General features: G+C 41.6%; 1 protein-coding gene across 1 annotated transcript in view; it reads right to left on the bottom strand.

Annotated features, from left to right (window-relative positions):
- Positions 1-22,573, bottom strand: part of SRGAP2 (SLIT-ROBO Rho GTPase activating protein 2) — a 107,917-nt gene that overhangs the window by 61,135 nt on the left and 24,209 nt on the right. The window contains exons 2-3 of the mRNA XM_009327348.1: positions 10,917-11,109; positions 1,066-1,228 (exon numbers count right to left, since the gene is read on the bottom strand). Of these exons, the coding sequence (XP_009325623.1) occupies positions 1,066-1,228; positions 10,917-11,109 (356 nt within the window). The remainder of the gene's footprint in view (positions 1-1,065; positions 1,229-10,916; positions 11,110-22,573) is intronic.

The raw sequence follows: 22,573 nt of genomic DNA on the forward strand, positions 1-22,573 counted from the left end.
CCGTCAAGACCAGAGTGAAAAGCCAACGAGGCCTCCAATTACTGCCAAGACTAGAATTAAAATCTGTTTAGGTGCAAAGTCACATACTACTCACGTGACTTTTTTTAATATAACTGACACCACTGAAGGCAAAAAGATAGATATGGAAGTATGTTAGGAGTTTTTTTTAATCAAAAAAGTGTTCCTCTTCCATTTCTCTCTCAGAGGCAGTGTGATTTAGGATGAGTCTCCACAAAAGTATTCTTTAGAAAGCTCGAGTCCTTCTGCAACCCCCTTCTCTAGGCCTTGCAATAGTAGAAATAACTCCAAGATCATGATACATTGCAAGGGAGTGGGGGAAGAGAAATTGCTTTCAAAGTTAGAATTGCAATGTTTTTAACATGTTAACTAGCAGATGTTACAGCCATTGACAAATCTCTAAAGAGACTAAGCATTACCATTTAATAGGAGTTTCAAAGCTTCCATATCACGTTTCTTCAACTGGAAGAATGGATTCTTAATAGAAAAATACCCTCCCACACTGTCCCACCTTTTTTTTCCAGGTGGAAATCAAGGGGAGAAAAAGGGGACAAAGGCTAACAAAAGAGAGCTCAGCTATATTTTCTCCTTTTTCCAGAGAAGGATAATACATCCTTTTATCATCTGGCATAGTAGGAATTCTCCCTAATTTTTCTTTTAACAGTAGTTTCTCCTCTGTGGCAGATATAAATTCGTCTTTGGAGAGTTGTTCTTGATTATATTCAGAGTTGAAGACCTGGCAGGTTTCTGCTTAATTAATAAAAGTTTCAAAATGCATACAAAACTGTGAGCATGTTAAGAGGAAAAAACATGGCCTGAATTTAGACGAACAAATCTCAACTGATCACTTTCAGGAAAATCCTAAAATAACAAGAAAATAACTAAAGAAATCAGAGGTAAGTCAAGCACAGTTATCCACAAAGAGGCAAAACCCCCCAACATGTGTTAGGCACAGTCAACAATAAACTGACCCACCAGAAGTAATAGCTAAAACTTTGTATTTCAGAAGGGCCAAACAAAAATACAGGTGTTGTAGCACTCGGTTACCTTCTTGAACAGGCGCCCCGAATCTTCGCTGACCTGGACAAAGCGCGGGATGATGTTGTTGAGATAGATGTCACTTAGGGTGGTGTGATCCCTGCTCTCCCGCTTCACTTGATTTAGCAGGAGATTCCAGCAATTGACGGGCGATAGCACATTCTGATCCTTCCTATAAAGGACACAAAATAGAAACAAGAATTGGATAGGACTTTACCTGAAGTGGACAAAATGATTCTGTTCATGATGTTCTATATCTATAAATGCTAGAAACCTAGCTACGGGATGTATGGATTTGCTGAGGGAGAGGAGAGCAGAGGAAGGCTATAAAATGGCTATTGCACATACAGAAAATATGCCCTCAATTACACGTGACTACATTCATATGGCCATGGGCTTTTGTCCCCCAACAAACAGATCAGGCAAATGCAAGCTACAGTATGCCAAATGTAGGCTCTAATTTTTTCTTTTGAATCTAAGATTTTGTGCATAAATTACAGTGCCTGAGGGAGAGCGATGGCTCCAGTGTCCGACAATAGGTTTCACAGCGCTGTCTCAGGAATTGTGACTTAACCACAATAAAAAGATTTCAAGCATCCAGTTAGCTAAATAGCATCTGCATCGGAAACAAAATGTTATGTTTCATGTACAAAACCAATTATGTGCAAGCATCTATATCTGTCCTGGGCAAAAGAGAAAGCGACATTCATACAACAAGCTTTATTTTCTCATCTTTGAACTTTCTCCACCTTATTATGGCTGATTCACTCTGCACCCTGCAAATAAACAATACAACGGGCAAAAGGGGAGATGAGAGGAACCTCAGTTTATTTGGATCAACATTTCATCCATCTACTGAAAGGAGTTACGGAATCATTTCATACTAGATGAAAGCAAGGACGTTAGCAGTGAATTTGCACGGTCCTCCAGCAGCCCTGCAGCAGTGTTTGGAACTGGCAGATATAGGTGTCATCTATAACTACATCATTTACTTCTCTCTAGATCTGTTTATCATTTGTTTACAGTACAATAATATTTATTTAGAAAAGAGTAAGTCAGATCTCTGGTGGAAAGCCAAAGCTCTTCTTGATTATTTTATGCAATTGTATCAGATTTCTTTCCACTTAAAAGATATGTGGTTTAATTTCCATTGAAAAAGGGAATATTCTGCACTTAAAAGGACAGCAATCTCTGCTGCAAGAAACATCTGACATTGTGAAAACATGAAAATTAAGCCATGGCAGACTTTCATTACCCTTCTCATGACATCAGTGGTTGGATTTGTAGTGCAATATGGATAATTTTAGATAAAGAAGAATAGTTTCAGAACAGCTGATCTTGATCCTTTGTTTCTTTTCCATAAAAAAATGAAAAGCTCAGGCAATGACTGCAGCTTGTGATCTTAGACTGCACCAAGGTTTGGAGTGTGTGCACGCACACGTGTGTGTGTGTGTGTGTGTGTGGTGGGAGGGGGCATGAAAAGGATTCTGGGCTTTTGGTTCTCCTGGTGTTTTGAGTAAAAAAAAATAGAAAATAAAAATCTATGCCTTCTCACATTTATTTAGAGACAATATTTTCCTTCGTACTCTAATGTCCTGTATTGCAGATACTGCTGATGTGCAAAACCAGATGGAATGATCAAAATGCAGAACTGTACAAGGTTGAAACCGCCAGATGTTAAGCTATGTAAATCAAATAGCTGTCCCCCGATCTGCAATCAGTGTTTGCAGCATACCGTTTGTTTTGTTAATATGCCAGAGAGCTAATTAGTAACTGTGAGATCCGGCTAATAGAATTGTGAATCTACGGGTACTGACCAGGATGCAACCAGCCCTCAAAGGGCACGTGCAGACAACAAGCCGTACGCTCTGACCCGCTGAAAGGGAGATAAAAGCTGCCATCAGAAGAGAAGGTAACATACACATTAAGGGTTTTTTTTTAATTTAGGTGAGACAGGAAACAACACACAGCTTTCTTCCACTAAAGAGAGGGCAGGAGGAGGAAAGGCATCTCCAGAAAGAGCTCCTCCAAGGAGCAACACTGGGTCGGAGGTGCACACACCATCTCTACCAACAGACAAACTGTGGTTCAGGTAGAAGACAGGAAGCAAACTAAGTAAGATAGTATTGTGGATGGTCATAAAGAGAGGTTTATGAAGAACAGTATTAAAAGACGTTAAAAGTTAGTTGGTTTGCTCCTTTACACCAGTGATATAAAAGTACTTTACACACTGACCTAGTATTTGCCCTCTAAAGCTGGAAGAGCTACAGCAAGTGAAAATTAATCAACTACCATAAAAAGTTTGGGAATGAAACTTAGGAACAAAAAGCTCAGATTCTCCACTAGCTGATCTTGTTTTAGCTGTTCAAAATCCTGCCTCAAAACCCTTAACAGCCTATTACTGCTTCATCACTTTGCTGCTTCACTCTTTTCCTAAGACCAGTGCAGCCACAGATCTCCTCTAAGCAGCCAGAAGCCCAGCTGTGTGCAGCCTGCTAACTTGCCTTCTCAGGCTTTCTACCATCTCATCTGCATGAACTGCCAACCCAAAAACTCAGCTGTTTTGATCCTTAATATCTCCCATTGCATTCTCCATCTCACTACGAATTTTTGCTATCTACTCCACTAAGAGCACCTGGCTGTTCATGGATGCCCCCACTGAGGTATGAGTCCAACCCCACCTTAAGCAGCTTGGAAGAGCTGTGAGCGACAAGGACCAAGGGTTATGACTACAGACAAGAATACATGCAAGGGACCGGAGAGCAGCACAGTACGAGTACCTTGCTTTCCAAAGAAAACTGAAGCACCAAATGGGAACCAGAAGAGATGCAATAGTTAACTGGACAATTCCCAGCTGTCCAGGCTGCCCTACCACAACACCCAAAGCTATTCTAAGGCAGCACATAGCACGAATACCAGGAGCCCATGAAAAGCATGGTGAGTAAAATTGCTGGTGTCTAATGGCGCCAGATGGGTTGTTGACACACTCCGTGTGGTTAGACATGAAAGGCCATCCTGCAGGAAAAAATAATCACAACCCCACATGCTTCCAATCCATGACCGGGATTGTCACCTTCGGGTCTGCGCAGCGAGCGCCGCACCCTGAGCTCAACCTCATGCAACCACAGCTCTGCGCGCTTCAAGATTTTTCATTTAAATTCCTTTAATTTCTTGGTGTCTGTTGGTTTCGCTAACCCCTTCAGTACCTTGTTAAAATGGTCTGTTTTGCTTTTGTACAGGTTCAATGATTTCACAGCAAGGTTTTTACAGGAAGCGAGACAAAAGCTCTCCTTCATTATTTGCTAGTGACAATCTTCCTAGCGCTGGCAAAAAGCAGATAAGGGCAGGCCTTAAGACAGAAGTGAAACAGAAAAGGAAAGAGGCAGTTACTTGCTTCAAACCTTCCAAGTTGCCTTTAAAACTACACGCATATTAATGTTAAAGCACCTCTAAAAATGCATCATTTTCTGGGGTGGAACATGGCAACAGTTTTCACAACACAGAGCAGAAGTTATACAACTGTTTACAACAGACCCTTTTCTATCCTAACCACAAGCAGATGGCAGAGAAGCAAATTGCGATTTTCATTAACCATTTCAATTCTCAAAGGAGCTGGCAAATACACTCTGCTTCCAGTTTTCACGTCACCACAGAGGAGGGATGAAAAAGGGAAGAAAAATATGCAGAAAATTATACCCAGACTGCTGGGTATAATCGAGAGCAAGCTGGATTTCCAGAGATTCTGCAGAATGACTGAAGTTAGTATTCGCCCTTAAGAAGTAAAATTGATTAAGATCAACCCAAAACTTTAAGACCTGGATATGAACTTTCCCAAAGTACTGGCGATTTCACATTCACAACAACTATTTGAGTCAAACTTCCCCTGCAAGGAAAGGAGGAGGAGGAGGAGGAGGAGGAGGAGGAGGAAGAGGAGGAGGAAGCCAAGATCCAGGTTTATTTCAAGAACTACTTATACCTGTTTAAAGATTGTGTGATGATAGTGAATCTGGAGAGTTTATTTAGGTTAGCCTAAATTACACCAGATCACAGCAATCAGGGGTGTTTGGGAGCAGGAAGAGGAAGTTGTGCACAGATTTTTAAGGAACCACAAAGTATGAAGCTCTGTGGTTTCTCGGGTGTTATCTTGATCAGGTCCTGTGCAACTTCCACTTCAAAGGTTTCAGTCGGTCTCAAAAGATCAGAAGGGAAGATTGAGTCCCAAGTATATGAAACGTCTTAATTAAATTACTCATTCATACAAGGAACTCACAGACAATCCAAGATTTATCTGCTTTAAGGCAAGCAGAAGAGAGCGACAAAGGCCAGCGACACTTTGTTAGGCATTGCAAGGTAACCCCTTTCAGAGCAACAGCAGAAAAATTATCTTAAAAAACAACCTCCCCCCCCAATTAAAACAACAAAAACAAAAAACCACACCCACAAACCAGGAATAGGAATATTGGGTTTCCATAAGGAGCACAAGACGAAGGAATGAGTCAGATGAGAATGAAAATATTACTAAATAGAAAGAGAGAAACATTTAAATTAAAATAGGTACGTCATATCATCCGTGTGAACGGAAAACTTCTCCGACCATCCTTCCTTCGAACTGAGGTTTTTGAAGCAAGTTCCTGGTGGTACATACAAAAACTGAAGTTTCCTGTTCCACCTCCCTGCCCCCCCAAAATGTTCGAGATCTGTTTCCTAGAGGTGTGCAAAAGACATTTCCAGACCTGGTACATCCCAAAATAGTGATCAAGATCCTGGGAACAGAGAAACTGATGTATTTCCCACTCTGCGGAGTAATCTGCACGCACTACCTTTCCCATCTCAAGAGGGACCCGCAGGCTCGGGTCTCTGAGCTCTACAGGGTGCACACTCTGCAGTACTGACGACATGCCCAGCTCACCTGAACTACCTGCTACAATTAGAAATGAGGTGAAGGGACAGATGAAAAAGGTATTTTCAGATCTGTGCAATTGTCAAGACATCAGAGCCAGAGCTAGACCAAGTGTTAGAGCAGAGACATAATTGTTTCTGTATATACTTTTTCAAACCTGTCTGAATTTTGTCCTCTGCAGTGTGGTCCGTAAGAGTAGCTACAATCATAGCAACCAACGCAGTGCGATACTGGGATTGCTGATATGATGAAAAACACCACAAAGATCCTCCCTGGGGTTTTACATCAATTTTTGCTGGTCATGTATCCCTAGCTCTGCGAGTTCAATGAGGTCACAGGATAAATGAATGCTTCATGCTTAGAAAAACCTTCCAAATGTTGTTATTTGAAAGACTCAGAAAAATGTTCAGGACTCAGCTCTATCAAAAAGAATCACAGGTCAAAATAGTCTATGACAATATTTATCAATTAAAATAATAGTAATAAACAACAACATAAAACTTAAGTCCACACGACCCAAATGCTTTTGTTGATACCTCCCTCACAGCCTGCGTCATCTCTCCTTTAAAGAAATCATTTCACTTTTAAGAAAACTAAAGTTGAGCTTCTCTGCAAGCTGCTCATTCAAATCAACTTTCGACTTCCCCTTAAAGTCTTCCTGACACAGCTCAGTGTTAACTGCAAATTTTGAGAATTACAAGCATGGACATACACGCTGCTCCCTGCCCTTCTCTTCCAAAAGATTCCAGTTATGAACATCTGTTGTTTACAAGTGCTCAGCCTGAAGGTTGCCAGACTTATTCTGCATCTTCTACTTCAAGGCAAAGGCTGCCAGAAAGCCATCTGAATTTCATGCTGGGATATCCTGGACATTCAGCTCTCCAGCTGACAATTGCTACTCAGTATCCTACTTCCAAAGATTATCTTGATTTAAAATACGGCCTTAAAATAGCATTGTCTTTTCATTTTTTCTTTTTTTTTTTCTTTTTTTTTTTTTCTTTCCCATTTTCTCCCTGGAAAGGAATCACGCAAGGTTTGCCATGGTTTTTATATTGTTAACTGATTATTTGAATAGGCAAATGCCTTTAGGACAAGATCACATGAAATAGGAGAACTGAAGTCTGGAGTTAAAGGTCCCCGGGTTTCGCTGCAGCGGGAGAGTGCCTTCCTCTGAGGATGGAAGTCAGACCCACACCCAGCGCTGCTGCCTGCAGGGACCCCCGAGACCCAACAGGCAAGACGGACACCTGCTGAGATGGATGCTCCGATTTAACTGCTACACAAGAGACCTTTAGTTAGGCAGCTCTTTAAGGAGCGATGACTATACCAAACTTGTGACCCACAAGCTCTTTTAACAACTGGAGTTATAGGACTTGGGCTGTGAAACGTATTTCTTTTCCTCCAGTCCTTACAACTTGTGCAAGGATATTTACCAATGGGTACTGAAGAAGCCCTACCAAATACATACATTTTATATGACTATTCTCTTTAATAGTCTGTTCTAATTGAAAAAACATTTTTAAAAGAGAAAAGGCAAGTGAGGTCTAACAGCCATGGTAGAGTAGTTAAAAGCAAGTAAAACCTGGGATATATCCAACTGTCATCAACTCGTATATCACCTTGGCTAAACCAATCTGTTCCCCTTCTTCGAAGATATAAAATGAGAATAACATACACCTACCTCTGCAAATCATTTTAAGATGCTCCAGTGAAGCTAGCTTCAAACTGTGCTATGTGCAAGCACCCTTTAAGTCCATCACCAGCTATACACAATTTGCTGTCAAGACCCAACCACCTACATTTCAAAACCCATACAGAAAACATAGCCACCTGATCAGCTTACCCTCTGGTGCAGCCACATCTAAGAAAAATAAACCCCATGCAATGCATTTGTTAGAAACCCAACACAAGTCTGCACTTCACATTGCTCTTTCCTTTAAGCGTGTGCTTTTACCAGCTTGGAGATGGATGGTGGAGAAAGCCACACAATCCAATTTCAAGGGTCAGACTGAAGCCTCCTGCCCTTGACAGCATTCCCTTAAATGAACACATTTGGAGCAACCTGGCAATTACATAATAGCTATTGAGTATGAAAGCACATGCAAATTACAGGGTTACTGCCTGACAGATTTCCTCCTTGACAGCATGTTATGAGATCTAAAAATGGCAAGTGACATGTAAGCAGTCACTGAATGATGTGGTACCTTCCGACATAATTATCATGTTATCGAAAGAACATGCTATTACTGTATATTTATAGGGTCACAGCCAGGCAATTACAGAGTAGCCACCCGCCTGTGCACATCTCGCAGTCATGTAATACCAGGCTCCTTAGGAGGAGAGATCGGATGGTTGGTTTTGATCAAATGGTCTTCTGGGAGCTTCCAAATGAGATTACAGCTTCAGCATCTACAGAAAAGATACCAGCCAACTTACTCTTCACTATTCAGACAGAGCAGTGTTGGGGATAGGTAATTATAATTGGAATTGCTTCCTCACTGATCCCGGTGGTATTCTGACACATTTCTCAACGTTACAGCCAGCAGACTGAACAAGTAATAGATGGTGGAAGGTGTCCCTGCCCACGGCAGGAGGGTTGGACTAGATGATCTTTAAAGGTCTCTTCCAACCCAAACCATTCTGTGATTCTGTGAGCTACCCAGGACAGACAGCTTTACAACCGTGTGCCACTGCTGTGACAAAAACTGCCCACAGACCCAGCAGCCTTATAGTTAAGAGTTATTTTTTTTCCCTTATTCCAACTCTTGATCAAATTAACAACTTGTACATTTGGGACTCAAACCTTGCAGGGGTAACATATTCCAAGAGCAAGATGCTTTTCTGCCAGGAGCTACCTGCTGCTAATGTCAGCGAAATCAGGAGCCTGGGCAGCATCAGCCCTCTCTCTGCAAAGCAAAGTGAAACAGATGCTCAGTAACAGGTTTCAGTGTTTTGAGCAATGCCCTGGACTTGACCAGAAAAGCATGGACATTTCATTCAGAAATTCAAGTGAAAGTTTTATGTGCTGATAAAAATCACCCATCCAACTCAGGCTACACTCAACAGCTAGGGTATTTGAGGTCAGTTTTGTCCAGGTACAACTTTATAAAGCCTGTCTAAAGTACAAACAGCTCAAAAAACAGGGGGTAGGGGTCAGTGAGGAAAATGCATTAGAACAAACAAAAAACCCAAAAAAACCTGCAGTATCACAGCCAGCGTATTTAATTCACATGAAGCACGACACCATGCAGGATTCTGTTCAACTATGGTAAAAACTTTCACATTAAAATTCACTCTAAATCTCAAAATAGCAAGTAAGCTATACACAATTTTCCCAACACTGAAAGCTGAACACAAAAGCATTTCTGATGGGATGTTTCATATCATGTAACATAAGGGAAATCACCTCAATTTTCACAAAATAAACTGAAAGAGACCAATCATAATGCAGAAGAAAATTATAGTTTGAGACATCATTTCTTTAGTGCCATCCTAAAGGCATGTGCAGAATATGCACAGCTTATAGTTATAAGAACACTTTCACTGTAAAGGAAAAGAAAAAAAAATACTTAAGACAAATTACAGCTCTATAGATATGCAGAATAACTCTTCTCCAACCTGTCAAATAGCTATGGCTTGGGAGTCGTGCTTTCCCAACAACGTAGCACAATGTGCGTTTCAAATGAGAACTGAAGTAAATGGCATCAAAGCTGTACAGAAAAACTAAAATGGTGCCTACTTAATGGCTTTCACAAAAAGAGCTTCTAGTGGAAAGGGAAAGCTAATGTATCCCCATATCCCTCCAAACACAGCAGCAACAAAAAAACCCAAAACCACAGAAAACGGCCTGACCCCAGCAACGCTAAAAGTTAGTTGCGCTTTGGGCGGAGGCAGACCCAGATGGATCCTTTCAGACCAATCTGTCCAAAGCAGAAATGATTCACATCCCAAGGCTGCTTTTGCTCGGTGTTCTCCCCCAGCTGCTACCCTGACAAAACCCGGCAAGCCTGTGCACTGCCCAGATGTCAGCTACAGGAGACCCGTGGCTGTGGCTCTGCGCTGGCCACCTACTCACTGGGCTGATGCCTCTATGCCATGCAGCCTGCACCAGCCCCTTCTTCACCCACAGGTCCTCTCCTGCATCCCCTTTCCTGGGAAAAGCACCTGTGTCCCTTCCTCCAGGCAGGAGTCAGTAGTAAATCAGAAGGCTTTGAATCCACAAAACCACGTTTGATACGCATCAGTCATCCCAACTCAAACAGCTAAGCGGGGAACAACCAAAGCAGTATGGTCAGACCTACCTGTAAATAATGTTTCAAGCAGGTGAGACAACTGATTGTCAATAAGGTCATCTTTAAATTTTAATTGAGTCCCATCAGCTTAGTATCTAGGGATTCCCTCTCCCACCCCCCAAATGGCACGGTTCTATTTGGAAGTACTATTGGCCTTATTTCTCTACTGTTTAGAAGTGATAGTAGCAGAGATACAACACTCAAATCCTACACTGAGTATGTGTAGGATATTGAAAACAGAGTGCTGCAGTGGCAAATCACAGCATATAACAAATTAGAAACAGTTACTCTCAAAAAAAAAAAAAAAAAAAAAGAGACCAAAGCCACTGACACTGAAGGAAATCCTGGCTTTGTCCATCAAATCTAGTGTACTGCTTTGCCCACCTTCCCAAGAAAATTACTCCTTTTAGATGTGCCAATTTTTACCATTCCATTCCCTATTGACAACTGATGACCTACCAGGAATTACCGAAATGAAGCTAGCAAGCAGGCTATGTAGAAACATGAAATGGGTTCTGTGTTTAACACAAACTTGGGAAACATTTTGTTCTGACATTCACAACAGTGCTGGTACCTACATTCACTATATCGGCTCTCTTTTTGCATTCCTACCCTTGCGACCACATCTACAGGGGAAAAAGGACAAAAACAAAAGGCAAATACTCTACTTGAATTGCTGGTCTTTGGTGCTCCTAGTTTTAGCCAGGAATCTCTCGGCCAACTTCTCCAAATTCCTTGAGTAATCCATCTCAATCTCTGCCTTCTTGCGGAAGAAATCCTGCAAGTCCTGCAGTAACTGGACCCGAAGCTCACACTGTTGGTCAAGGCATTTCAGCTGCTCTACCAATTGGGCACGGATCTCTGAAACAAATAAAAAGCACTAAAGATTAAACAAAATCCCATTAGAGAAAAGACCATAAAAATTCTCCAGTAAAATATAGTTAAAAATATATTCCCTCATTAGTAATACGTCAACAAAGCTCCATCATGATTAACTGTATCTGCAGACAGAAAGTGATTGCGATTGCATCTCGGATGCACCGGCTGCAGGAAAGCCATCCAATAACCTGCAATCCAGTGCACAGATCTACAGCAAGGCTCTACTGCTGAACAGTGCATCAATTACAAGCGTCAAGTGCATTTTTGGCATCAAAAAGAAGTGGTCACTGCCTAAAAATGTACTGAATCTCAGTCTGGAAAAAGGACTGAATGCTGCAATACCCCACGTCAGCTCAGAAAATCACTTCAGGGAATTTCTATCAAATTCCTTTGCAGACTACTCTTGATGCAGAAACAAGACATTGCGCATACTGGGGCACTCCCCAAAGGCACTGATTTCGGATTATTCAGTTAGTTACTGAGTCTCCAGCTGTGCAGCTCTCATTATAAACCAAGCCATCGAAACAGATAAAGACAATCCCTTTGGAGAGCCAACATGATAGCACTTCCCATTAGGGAATTATCTCCAGGAAAACTGTTTTTCTTTTTAAAATATCTGCAAGTAACATATCTATGTCTAAAGGACCCATAAAATGCACAGATATAGGTGTTAATATTATGCAGAATTGTTCCTGAAGATATCTATTTCTATTTACACAATATTTTACAGTTTTCAAACATTTTACGACTATGAAAACTTCTCACATTAGCCCTTTAAGCCAGGGTGTTGTTCTCCTTATCTTACTGATTCTGAATTTGAGGGACAGAATAGTGAAAGGACAGATAAACAGGGCAAGAAAACACAGCAGAAATGCACCAGTCCCTTAGTCTAAAAATGCAGAAATATTCAGTGATGCAGCTAATAGATGTTATTTGGCTTTTATACAGGCAATAAACTCAACATGAAAACAACGAAATATGCGCTTTCATCTGAAGATCTCTGAGCACTCAAACTCTAGAGATGCCTGCTATTGCTTGACTGTTACTGCTGCTCTTCCCAAAGGTTTTCAGAGATGTGTTGTTCCAAGCTGAATTCAGAATCAGCAATAAAATAAGTAACATTCAGTTCTTCAGCATGCACAGCTTTGTTTATGTCTATGCACTGCAACTGCAGGCACCCACGACTTTGTCACCACAACTGAAGACTACAAGGTAAAGGTAAGTATCATTTTCCAAATGCAATCTTTTTAATCAACTACTTCATTGCTAATTCCCAAGATAGGTAATAATAGAGGCCAGCCTGGCCTCCTCAGTATGCTTGTCCTTTGCCCAGAAAAACCATACCATCTGGACCTCCAAGAGCTTTACTCTTGCCATGCACTATGAGTATCGGTTGCCTTGAACTGTGCTCACATCTGCAGGAACGAACGGTTTCAGGGAGTCCAGGATTTGCAATGAAGAAAGCATGCATCTTTATTTTAGGGACTCCAAAACCCAAAACACGTGTATATAAATACGGCTCCTAGTTAGGCTTGCCAAAAAAGAAAAAAAAAATCTGCAAAAATGTGGGGTTTTCAAGCTGGAAGATGACCTTGATTAGCACTTTAATTTGGTAGCACCGCGTCTCTGAGACTGTAGTACCCAGGGGCTTCTATAGCTTTCACCGCGAGGAGAAAATACAGGCAGCAAGGTTGTAACACAGAACAAAACGTAGTCAAAACTGCAACGTGTGGGCAAAGCTGGACAAGTTTATTTTTTTCTTAGGAGAGAATTCTAGAAAACGGGAAACTTCTGTCTTCATTAGGAAATAGAACTACAAGCAAATACACAGGCCTGAGCTGTCCACATACTTCTTTAATCAAAACCACTTCAGCACACCCATTTCTCCGGGCCCAGGGAAGCCCCAGCTACACTTCCCTCTCCAGCCCTGGCAGCTTCCGCAGGAAGGGTGCGGGTTCACCCCTGGGTCCTCCTGGGAGGGCTGGCTGCGAGGGTGCTGCAGAAACAAACCCAGAGGAAGCTACAAGGAACCTCTACCTTACAGCGCTCGCAAGGGCACAACCCTCGGTCCGCAGGGAAGACGGCACGGGGAGGCATGAGCAACACTAGGTAAAACCTGTGTATTGCGTTTCTTGCAAGTTTGTAAGATTTCTTTGTTTGTGAGATTTCTTTGTTGTTTGCTCAGTTCCAGCCAGCAAAAATAGTCCAGGATTAGCAGGGGCTGGGAGGGGCACAGGGAAAGAACAAATACTTACGTACATTAGATCTGCTAGCACTTATTTAAAAAATTTGCTGCTTGATGCTCAACATATGCTATATACATCTTCTCCATTCAGCTCGGTCCCCAATTACAAAACTACTAATGGATTTGCAAAGCTCTGCACGAGTGACAGGTTTAGTCCATTGCAATGCAAACAAGACAACCCCATTCTACCTGTGGCTTTGTCATTAAGACTTTCATAAAGAAAAGAAGGTGAGGTAGCTAGAAGATAATAGCACCAAAATGCGCATAGTGTTTCCTTGCTGCAATGAATCAGTCTGCCTAGTCCTTAACCTCATCTGCAGGTCTGGCATTCAAGAAAGAACATCCTTCAAGGCAAGAAGTAGTAGAAAGCTCTTCCTCCCTTTGTGTCTTCTCCTCCACCCTTTCCTCAACAAAAGGGATGGTCCCAACATAGAAACAACTCTATGACCTTTTCAGAAGTCATTGGGCAAAGACGCTAATTTTAATAAGCTGTGGCTTAGTTCCTAGACCCATGAAAAGGTATCACACAAGGAAAATACTTGAGCAGATCTGGCATTTTCTGCTAAGCAGATAATGAACAAGACACAGAATTCAAACGCAGCAAGTATCTACATTGAATATGATGTATTTGCACATTTAGGGCTTGATCATCTGCACAGTGTTATTTTTTTTTTCCTGAAAAAGTCAGCATGGATGAACAGTAGGCACCACATTTAAAAAGAAGATTGGAATAGAAATAGAAAATACCAGATACAGCTCAGACATAATGGTGCAGCTACCTACCCTTCTCTGTGCTACAACTGATGGATCTTTTATGAGGGTGACAACCTGGCAAGCCCTGAGGTTCTCCATCAGTCACGTTCTCAACTGAGAAACTAGCTCCAGGAGAAAAAGCAGAAATCCAAAGGACCACTTCCAAAAAACTAATAGTTCTCAAAGACTAGAAGGTCAGCAGAGCACATGTATTTTAATAATTACATGTATTTTAAAATTACAATGAAGCTCAAGCTCTTGATTCTCAAGGTGGGATACTTCACACACAGCTCTCCTGCTAAACAGCAGCAAGAACTAGCAACCTTTTCCTTTAGTAAGAAATGTGATATCAGCACTTTTTCTTTATAAATAAACTCAGTGTTTTTTTGAGGGGAACAGTGACAGCTGATCAGGCTGCCCGCAGGGGAACAATAAGCTATTCAGCTCCAGCTTATCGAGTCCGTGGCGCTGGGCTGGAGAAGGGCAACCTTGCTCATCTTTCAAAAACACATCACACAGTACTTTGCCACAAAATAAAATAAAAAATGCAGGAATTTCCTGAGGCTTACTGGGCTTTCTAGAGTATAAAGTGTCTGCTTGTTTTCCCCTTGCTTACACAAGCAAAAGATATTTTTTTTCAGACTTACTCCGAGAACATATCACGGCAGAGTCAGGCTGTGCATGCTATAACCCGCAGGTCACCATATTACACAGGACCTTTTTATGTCTGCAGTCACAACCACCACTTTAATTTTGAATTCACTGCTTTTGCATCTTTTAATTTACACAGGTTATTGGGTTAACAGCCACTTTAAACACCAAAAAGCCTTCCATCTCCTTTCCTTTTCTAAAACTTGTAGACCTTAGCAATCCCACCCACTGTGATCATTCAAGAAAAGGAACAGCATCCTAAAGACTGTGCTTCTGCTGCCAATGCTTCAAGTGCCTGAAGGTGAATAAGCACATTTAATTCAAGGTCAAGATGCCTCTAGTAGAATTAGGATTAAACACCAGGTATTCTTACTCTCACACTACACCTTGCCCTGTATTGCGGAATCCTCTCTATTGTATTTCAAGCTCACGTGGCTGACAACTACATAATTAAAATGTCCCTAGTAGCAATAGAAAAGTTTTCCATCCATTTAAAACAAACCATTTATTCACTTCCATTGCCAGATCATAAAGTCACCTAGGTCACAGAGGGCAAGAGCATTGTATAATGCTAGACAGTTGCACAATTTTACTTTTATCCTTTCTGCAGCTACCTTTTCAACAGTCCCTGTAGCATTCAGCAGGCATTAATGTTATTAATGAATTCAAAGGATAAGGAAGGATCTTCTACCTTCTGTATTTGAGTCACATTTGTCATTCTCACCTTTTATAATCTATTTGACTTTTTTTCTCCCCCTTTTTAAACTTTGAAGCATATAAAGTGTTGATAGGCACAAATGATACTGCATTATCATGGGGGTAATCATCCCTGAATAAAATGCTGGCATTTAAGCGATGGTGCCTCTAATACTTCCATAGAAAGGTCATCACCAGTAGTTTTGATCATAGGCAAGTGAAGAGACGCACTACATTTTAAGCTACCACCACACCTGGTCATATCTTTAAAAAATATGGATAATCTTCATGAATTGATTGTTCCTGCTTGTTCATTCTTTGGTAGGTCATGCACAGAGCTAGAAGCACAAACTCAGACCCAGGAGACCTCCTTGCCCAGTCATCTCAGAGAATCTGAGCAACGTTCCTGCTCCAAGCAGGATCATCTCCCTCGGCAGGGTTTCAACTCTTCCCAGCGATAAGCTGTAACTGCTCTAACTGGATAGCAACACGGTGAATCACAGCCTGCACAGCACAGAGTACCAGGAGAAGGCACAAGCAGCCTGAGCTGCTTTTCAGGATCTAGCTACATCTCCATGTATCTGCTCTGTAGCTTTCTCAAGATGTTCCCACCCCTATCCCAAATGCCATGCTGTATAAAAAGATGACAAGCTTGGGAAAGGAGTGGGATGACAACAAAACAGAACCACCAACCCCCAGCTCCCGCCCAGATTAAACAGCAATCCTCTCACCCACACAAATCCGCTCCAACTGGCAGAGCTGAACTCCAAAACCTTCCGTGCTCTCGCCTCGACTTAGTGGTCCCTCATGGCTGCTTTGCAAGGAGCGGTCCTCCTCCCATGTTAATGCCATATAAGCTAAATACAAGCAGGAGGCACATCAAAATCAAAGCAAAACAGAATCAAACCACGAATGGGAAGGTGGAAGTCAGCAGATTCGAAACCTTCATGTGTAGCTCAGTTACCCCTGACTTTTCAGGACCCCCTCCCAGCACATAAGAAGCAATTACACAGAAGGATTGGAAGTCACCAAGCATTAAATTGCACGCACAGCTCTTAACACAATCTTATCTTTCAAGCTACTCAAGCAGCATATGAAAGACAAAGCAGTCCAAAATGAACAAAATCTCCACTTCATACAGAAGGCTGGAGCAGTAATTTTAGATCTTGCGCCTTGTCTGCGATGAGTTTCTTAAATCCCCATCTCCTGAAAGCTGCCACGCACTCGGGTGCTGAACATCAGAGTAAGACGGCAGCGGCACAGCATCTACCTGCCTCCCTTTGCCAACCCCACTGAAGTTTAGATTAAGATTACAGCTTAGTTTGAAGTTAACACTCCATTCAATTTCAAAAAATTAAAACCAACCAACACTACAGCTTCAAGTAAAAGTTAAAACCATTTAAATATATAAATAAGTTTTAGAAAATGCTTTGGATTACATGTTTTTACATATTCCCAGCACATTACTAATTGCTAAGAATTGTTCACATTTCTCCTACCAACATATATAAGACAGGCTGTACTCCAAAAGTAAAGAGTATATAAACATATATAAGACTTTGTAGTTTTGTGAAAACAGCCTCAGTATTTTTTTTTGGTACATGATTACAAATAGGGCTGTGACAAATGACAGACAACAGCCCAACAACCCTGACTATGGCTGGGAGGTTTAATGACTTAGAAAAGCTTTATGCAGTAACAGTGAGAATTTCATGGAACAAGCTGTGTTGCTAGCCGAAACCTGTTGATCATCACAGCCTTAAAAATCTCACTGGTAATCTAAAAACTAGGCTTTGAAGTGAAAATTATATAAGAGGAGGAAATACAGTCTTTTGTTTAAGACCACAGCCAGGAGGGAGATTCAGGTTCATAATCCTGTCGGAAACTGCATGCCCTGGAAAAGGTAAATTTTCCTTTAAAAAACCTGGATATTCCTTACCCATTTGAGAAATATTAGCATTGGGTAATACACATTGAAAAGAATCCCTTTATAGTTATAAATATATAAACAGAATTGTAGGAGGAGTTAGTAGCTGAAATTCTTTCTAATACAGATTGATAAAACTGTTTTGAGGCGTAAAATGAGCGCATGAAGTTTTGCATTAGTGAGGTAAAAGAAGAGGACGTGAGACATGCTGAAAAGCAAAAATTCAGGCTAGTTTCAGTGAAGTACTGAGGACACTCATCTTTTATTTTCATACCTACATCATAATACATTTGCATCACTAATTACTTGGGTCTGCCAGCTTTTCTAGGCACAACAAAAGTGTCCCTTAAAGGAGCGAGGCAGTCGATGCTTTCTGCCTTTATTACAGTTGCATAATGCCTCCATCCCAACTGGTAGCTTGGAAGTTTTATAACTTTAAGCACCCTTCAACTAGAATCCCATTGAACACAGCAAGCCTATACATTGATTTTCCATACCCATACAAGAAAAAACACACTCATCTGCAATTCACAGACTGCAAACTGATGCAAGGCTTCAGATCTGCAAAGCTTTTAAGCAAATGCTCAAAATTATGCAATTAAACATGTTGACAAAGTTGCCAAGGCATTTAATCCACACAGAATTCAAATTAAATATTTAGATTTTTTTTGTGTCTAATGAAATAGCCATGAAAGTCTCCTTTGCTATTATCAAAACACAGCCCACGCTGTTGACTTTTCAGGGAGGACATTTAAAAACAGAATCCAGATTAAACTACCCTGTGCAGGGATTCACTGTCCTAATTCCAACAGCAGAGCGTGGGTAACTCCTCCGGTGCGCACGAGCAAAGTCCTCAACTTTGTAACTGATCCAGCGTGCATAAAACCCCTGATAGAGGTAACACGTCCAAGTACACCGGCAACATTATATTTTTAGGTTCTACAGCTGTTTATTCAAAACAAAGAAAAGTTTATCAATACATTTCAAATAAGTGAAAACCCAAAACCTACACACAAGCACCAGGAGCATTACAACTACTTCTGCCTACAGGAAGTTTCGCAGCTGTTTTAGGATTGTCTGTACCCGGTTAAAGATTTCCCCCAGATGACATCAAGCCAAAAAAAACCTCAGACAAACCTTTGCTTATGCTTTCCCACTTTCTGAATGCTGGATAAAGTACTATGGACAAGCAGTAAAACTACATTTTATCACTGGTTTGCAGCATGGATTTTTATAATAAATAATTTTAAAGTCATTTTGACACGCGGACTATTAGCATAATCAAAAGCAACACACACCAGTTCGTATTTTCAGTACTTGGAAAATAGCTCATGCTGACGAACTCTTCGTAGCCTCCAGTAACGAGCATCCCAAGCGCCTGGGTGCTCTGGGAGGCAGAAATCACTTTGGGCCCATTAAGCAACCTGAAATAATATGTTCTCCAAACAACTTTTTAATAGTTATTTGAATGGCTTCCTCTCATGCAGGGTGACGAAGCCAACACTGCACAGATGGCCAAAAATTTGGTGAACATTTTTAAGGGTGGGTTTTTTCCTGCTTTAAATGCCCTTTCTGCTTCTGGCCCAGGGCAAACCAAGTCTCCCTGAAGCACCAGACTCTCAGGTATTTTTCATCACGCTCTCCTACTGACCGCTCAAACCTTTCTCCCAGAAAGAAGAGATTCTTTCCTCAAACCTGCTGTGTTAATTACAAAAAAAGGTGGTTAGCAGTGCAAGGAGCCTGGACGTGTGCTCCCAGTTATAGGAAGTCAATAACAGGGAATAAATGCAGTAAGGAATAAAGCTAAGCACATGCTGGACACATTTTCAATCAAATTACTCCCGATTTCGCATGAAACCAAGGCTGGCTACCACTAAAATGTAAGTTTCTGGATCCTTTTTGGGAGAGAGGACAGGAGTGGGGATTTCCACTGAGTATTGCACAGGGCACTCACGCTCTGAGGACGAGCGGTTTAACTCCTGCTCCCCCACCAGCCCTGGGACCAGCCCTGTCCTCCCCGACCACCCTCCATTTCCAAGACAGGCTGTGCTGTCCAGCACACTATTGACGCCACTATTTAACATTTTAAACACCGCAAGAAAGTATGAAGGAATGAAATATCAAGTCCGGGGAAGGCTCATGAGCAGTGATCATCTTGGGCTTCCCTAGGGAGCATCAGTGTGAGAATTAATCAGACTGACCAAAAAGTGTGGGAAATGTGCAGAAACACCCTTCAGAAACCACGTTAATTCATTTGCAAGCAATGAGCCGCCTGGGCGTGGAGAGAAGGAGGGAGGGGAGCCAGGTACTCATGGCTCTTCATTTCAAAACAGGAGGAGATTTGAATGAAGAATGCTGTACTGCAGTGTTTCACGCTGCACAAAGGAAGTTAAATTCCTCTGTAAAGGGAGAGGCTGGCACTTGACTTCAACAGAAACCTCTCTTTATTCTAGAATGGAAATCCATCAGGAAGAGACAGCAGAACAGGTCCATGAGACAAAAGCAGAGTTAAGATGCTGCTGACGCAGGTGAGCTCCGCTAGCACTGGGCCCACTGGCTCCCGCGCCGTGGGAACAGTCGCAGTCCGTCCAGCAGCTGCAGAAATGTTCACTTCCCGCCCCCCAAAACACACCCCTCGAGTGACGGGTGGCAGAATTTTTTTCAAAAGAGCTCAAAAATATTTGGGTGCCTATTTTTTTAATCCCAAATCTGTGAGTACTCCAATTCAGAAAGGTGGACTTTAGAGTTAGGAGAAAGGATTATCTTTTTTTCTTCTCATTTTTCAAAATAATTCTGGCACATGTTCCCAACTATTATTTCTAGTAGTTTCTGCTGTGCTTTCCTGGCCTATTTTAGAAATAGTTTCTCTTTGCAGCTCCTCAGCAGGCCTTCCTCCTGAAGTCTGCTCCCCTGCTACACAATGTAGAGGAGCTGTTTAATAGCCACAGCTCCAGCCCAAGATTTTACATATATCTTTGTTCTCAACGTTAAGATTTCCTCTACCAGTAGTGATTAAAACAGAAGGGAAACAACTGCTTCTTTTGCCTTCCAAAATTTTTTCTTGAAGTGTTTCAGCTGCATTATGTCAAATATTGTGAGGGGTTTATTTTAATGGTGGAACAGTACTAAACTGAATTGAATGATTCATCAGAAACGTGTAATGCGATCATTATTTCTGGCATTTGCCATATGTTCCTACTGCCTCAATTCACTTCAGGAATCCCAAATTAGACTCACTATATGCTATACATCACTAGACTACCACGTTCATATGCACGCACGCACAGAAACATCTATAGGTGAGAAAGTAGCATCCATACACACAGAGACACATGAAATCCTCCCTAGTGCTAATTGTTTCCTCAGGAAAAGAGTCCAGGGATGGACGAGATACCCCAGACCCAATCCCCAGCTGCCTTTGGTCCTGCTGCAAAAACTTAGTTAATTTGACATTATAATTTTCCATTTCTCTATCTGTCAAGGGTGCTCCAAAGGTTAAGTAAAGTTTGGAAGTGCTGAAAGATACTCGGATACAAGAAACCGGAAGAAATATTAGTATGAAAAATTGTTGCTTCTTCCCAATTCGTAAGACCTGGTAGTTACATTCTTAACACACAAGTATTTCATGCAACATAACATCAAGTGTATTTTTCAAACCAATAAAATCGCTAGAACAAAAGTGGCAATTTAAAACTTATATGTTTTAATCTCTTCAATGAAAGGAAAACTCTCATGAATTATGTCATATATTTACAGCTACAAACAGAATGATTAATGCTGGTGTCTAATTTAATTTCTCCTCAAGATTTCTTCTCCTCCCTCTTCTCTTTGGTAACTAACATGTTCACATGCATAAGTGATTGAGAAATAAATGAAGAGGAACAAAAAGGGACGTGTAAACTCTTCTCAAGCACAGCACAGTAAGCTAAATTTCAAAATCACTTCCATCAGACTGCCAAATTCCACGGTTGTCTTAGGCAGCTAGGGGAAAGACAGATAAATGTGGGGTTGTTTTTTTAATTGCATCAATGATTTTCATCCCTGCTTTGTGTTTAAGTTGACGTTTTAAAGAACCAACACCAATTTACCTGGAATATTTCTTAAAGATCTAAAAAAAGCAACAGGGTGAGGCTTCATTTTAAAATCCGGTAACTATATAACAATGGAAGATAAGCTTGGGTTAGTACCACTATTCCAGAGGCATCCTGAAGCTGCCATGGAAACGAACACCTTTCCCCAGTACCGCCAATACGTTCCCCTCCCGGTCCTCGGTCTCGTTTAGATAAACCACACTTCAGAGCTGCCGCAGTCTGAAAGCGGACATCAGATCTGAATCCCTCCCGCCTCCTCGCACACCTCCCAACTCCTGTAGCTGAGGGTCCCCAGGAGGTCCGAGGCTGGATGTGCTCCTGGTTGAATGCCACATCGCAGCGGGGACAGACCCACCTGGTCGGTCACGAATAACCCAGCGAGCGCCCAAGCCAGCTGCAGGCCAGCAGCCCGGAGACTTGTACAAGTGAACCATGAGGGATCTCTGCAGCCCTCCTCCTTATGTTCCTGTTTCCCTTCCCGCTGGAACACCGGGTAAGGTCCTTAGTCCATCGAGAAGGAAGACGACTGTCCAAAGAAGTCAACAAGGTGAGTCAAATATATTTCAGCAGCCCGATCTAGTCGTCACTGCCTCCCTGTCAGTCCTGGCAGAGACACTGCCGTGCGTGTTTCTGGGAGGCTTTGAGAACTATTAATTAACCATAAACATTCCAGGAGAGGTGAATAATAAGCATCATTACAGACATTTCACAGATGACTTCAACAAGATCAAAAAGGTCCAAGTTATTTGCCCACGGTACCAGTGGACACTGATGACAGAGCTAGTTTCCACCAGAACAGCCTCTTATTTTCCTCACTGTAATAACTAACACCTGCCATTAAACCAAAACCATTAAATAAAATCAAAGTAATGCCTCTTTAAACTGGCATGAGAGTTTACGATAAATCAGTCTTAACTGTTTACATAAGAAATCAAATTGGAGCATTGTTTTTAATTCATATATAGCACAGCTGAAAAACAGCAGATATAAGCTTAACTTAAAACCACAAAAAAAGTTTATGTAAAAATTTTGTTCCAGTCTCCCTGTTGCTCTCTGGCTCAGGCTTTGTTCACATTCATAAGA

This window comes from Pygoscelis adeliae, unplaced genomic scaffold (assembly GCF_000699105.1).
Source record: "Pygoscelis adeliae isolate BGI_AS28 unplaced genomic scaffold, ASM69910v1 Scaffold197, whole genome shotgun sequence".
NCBI lineage: Eukaryota > Metazoa > Chordata > Aves > Sphenisciformes > Spheniscidae > Pygoscelis > Pygoscelis adeliae.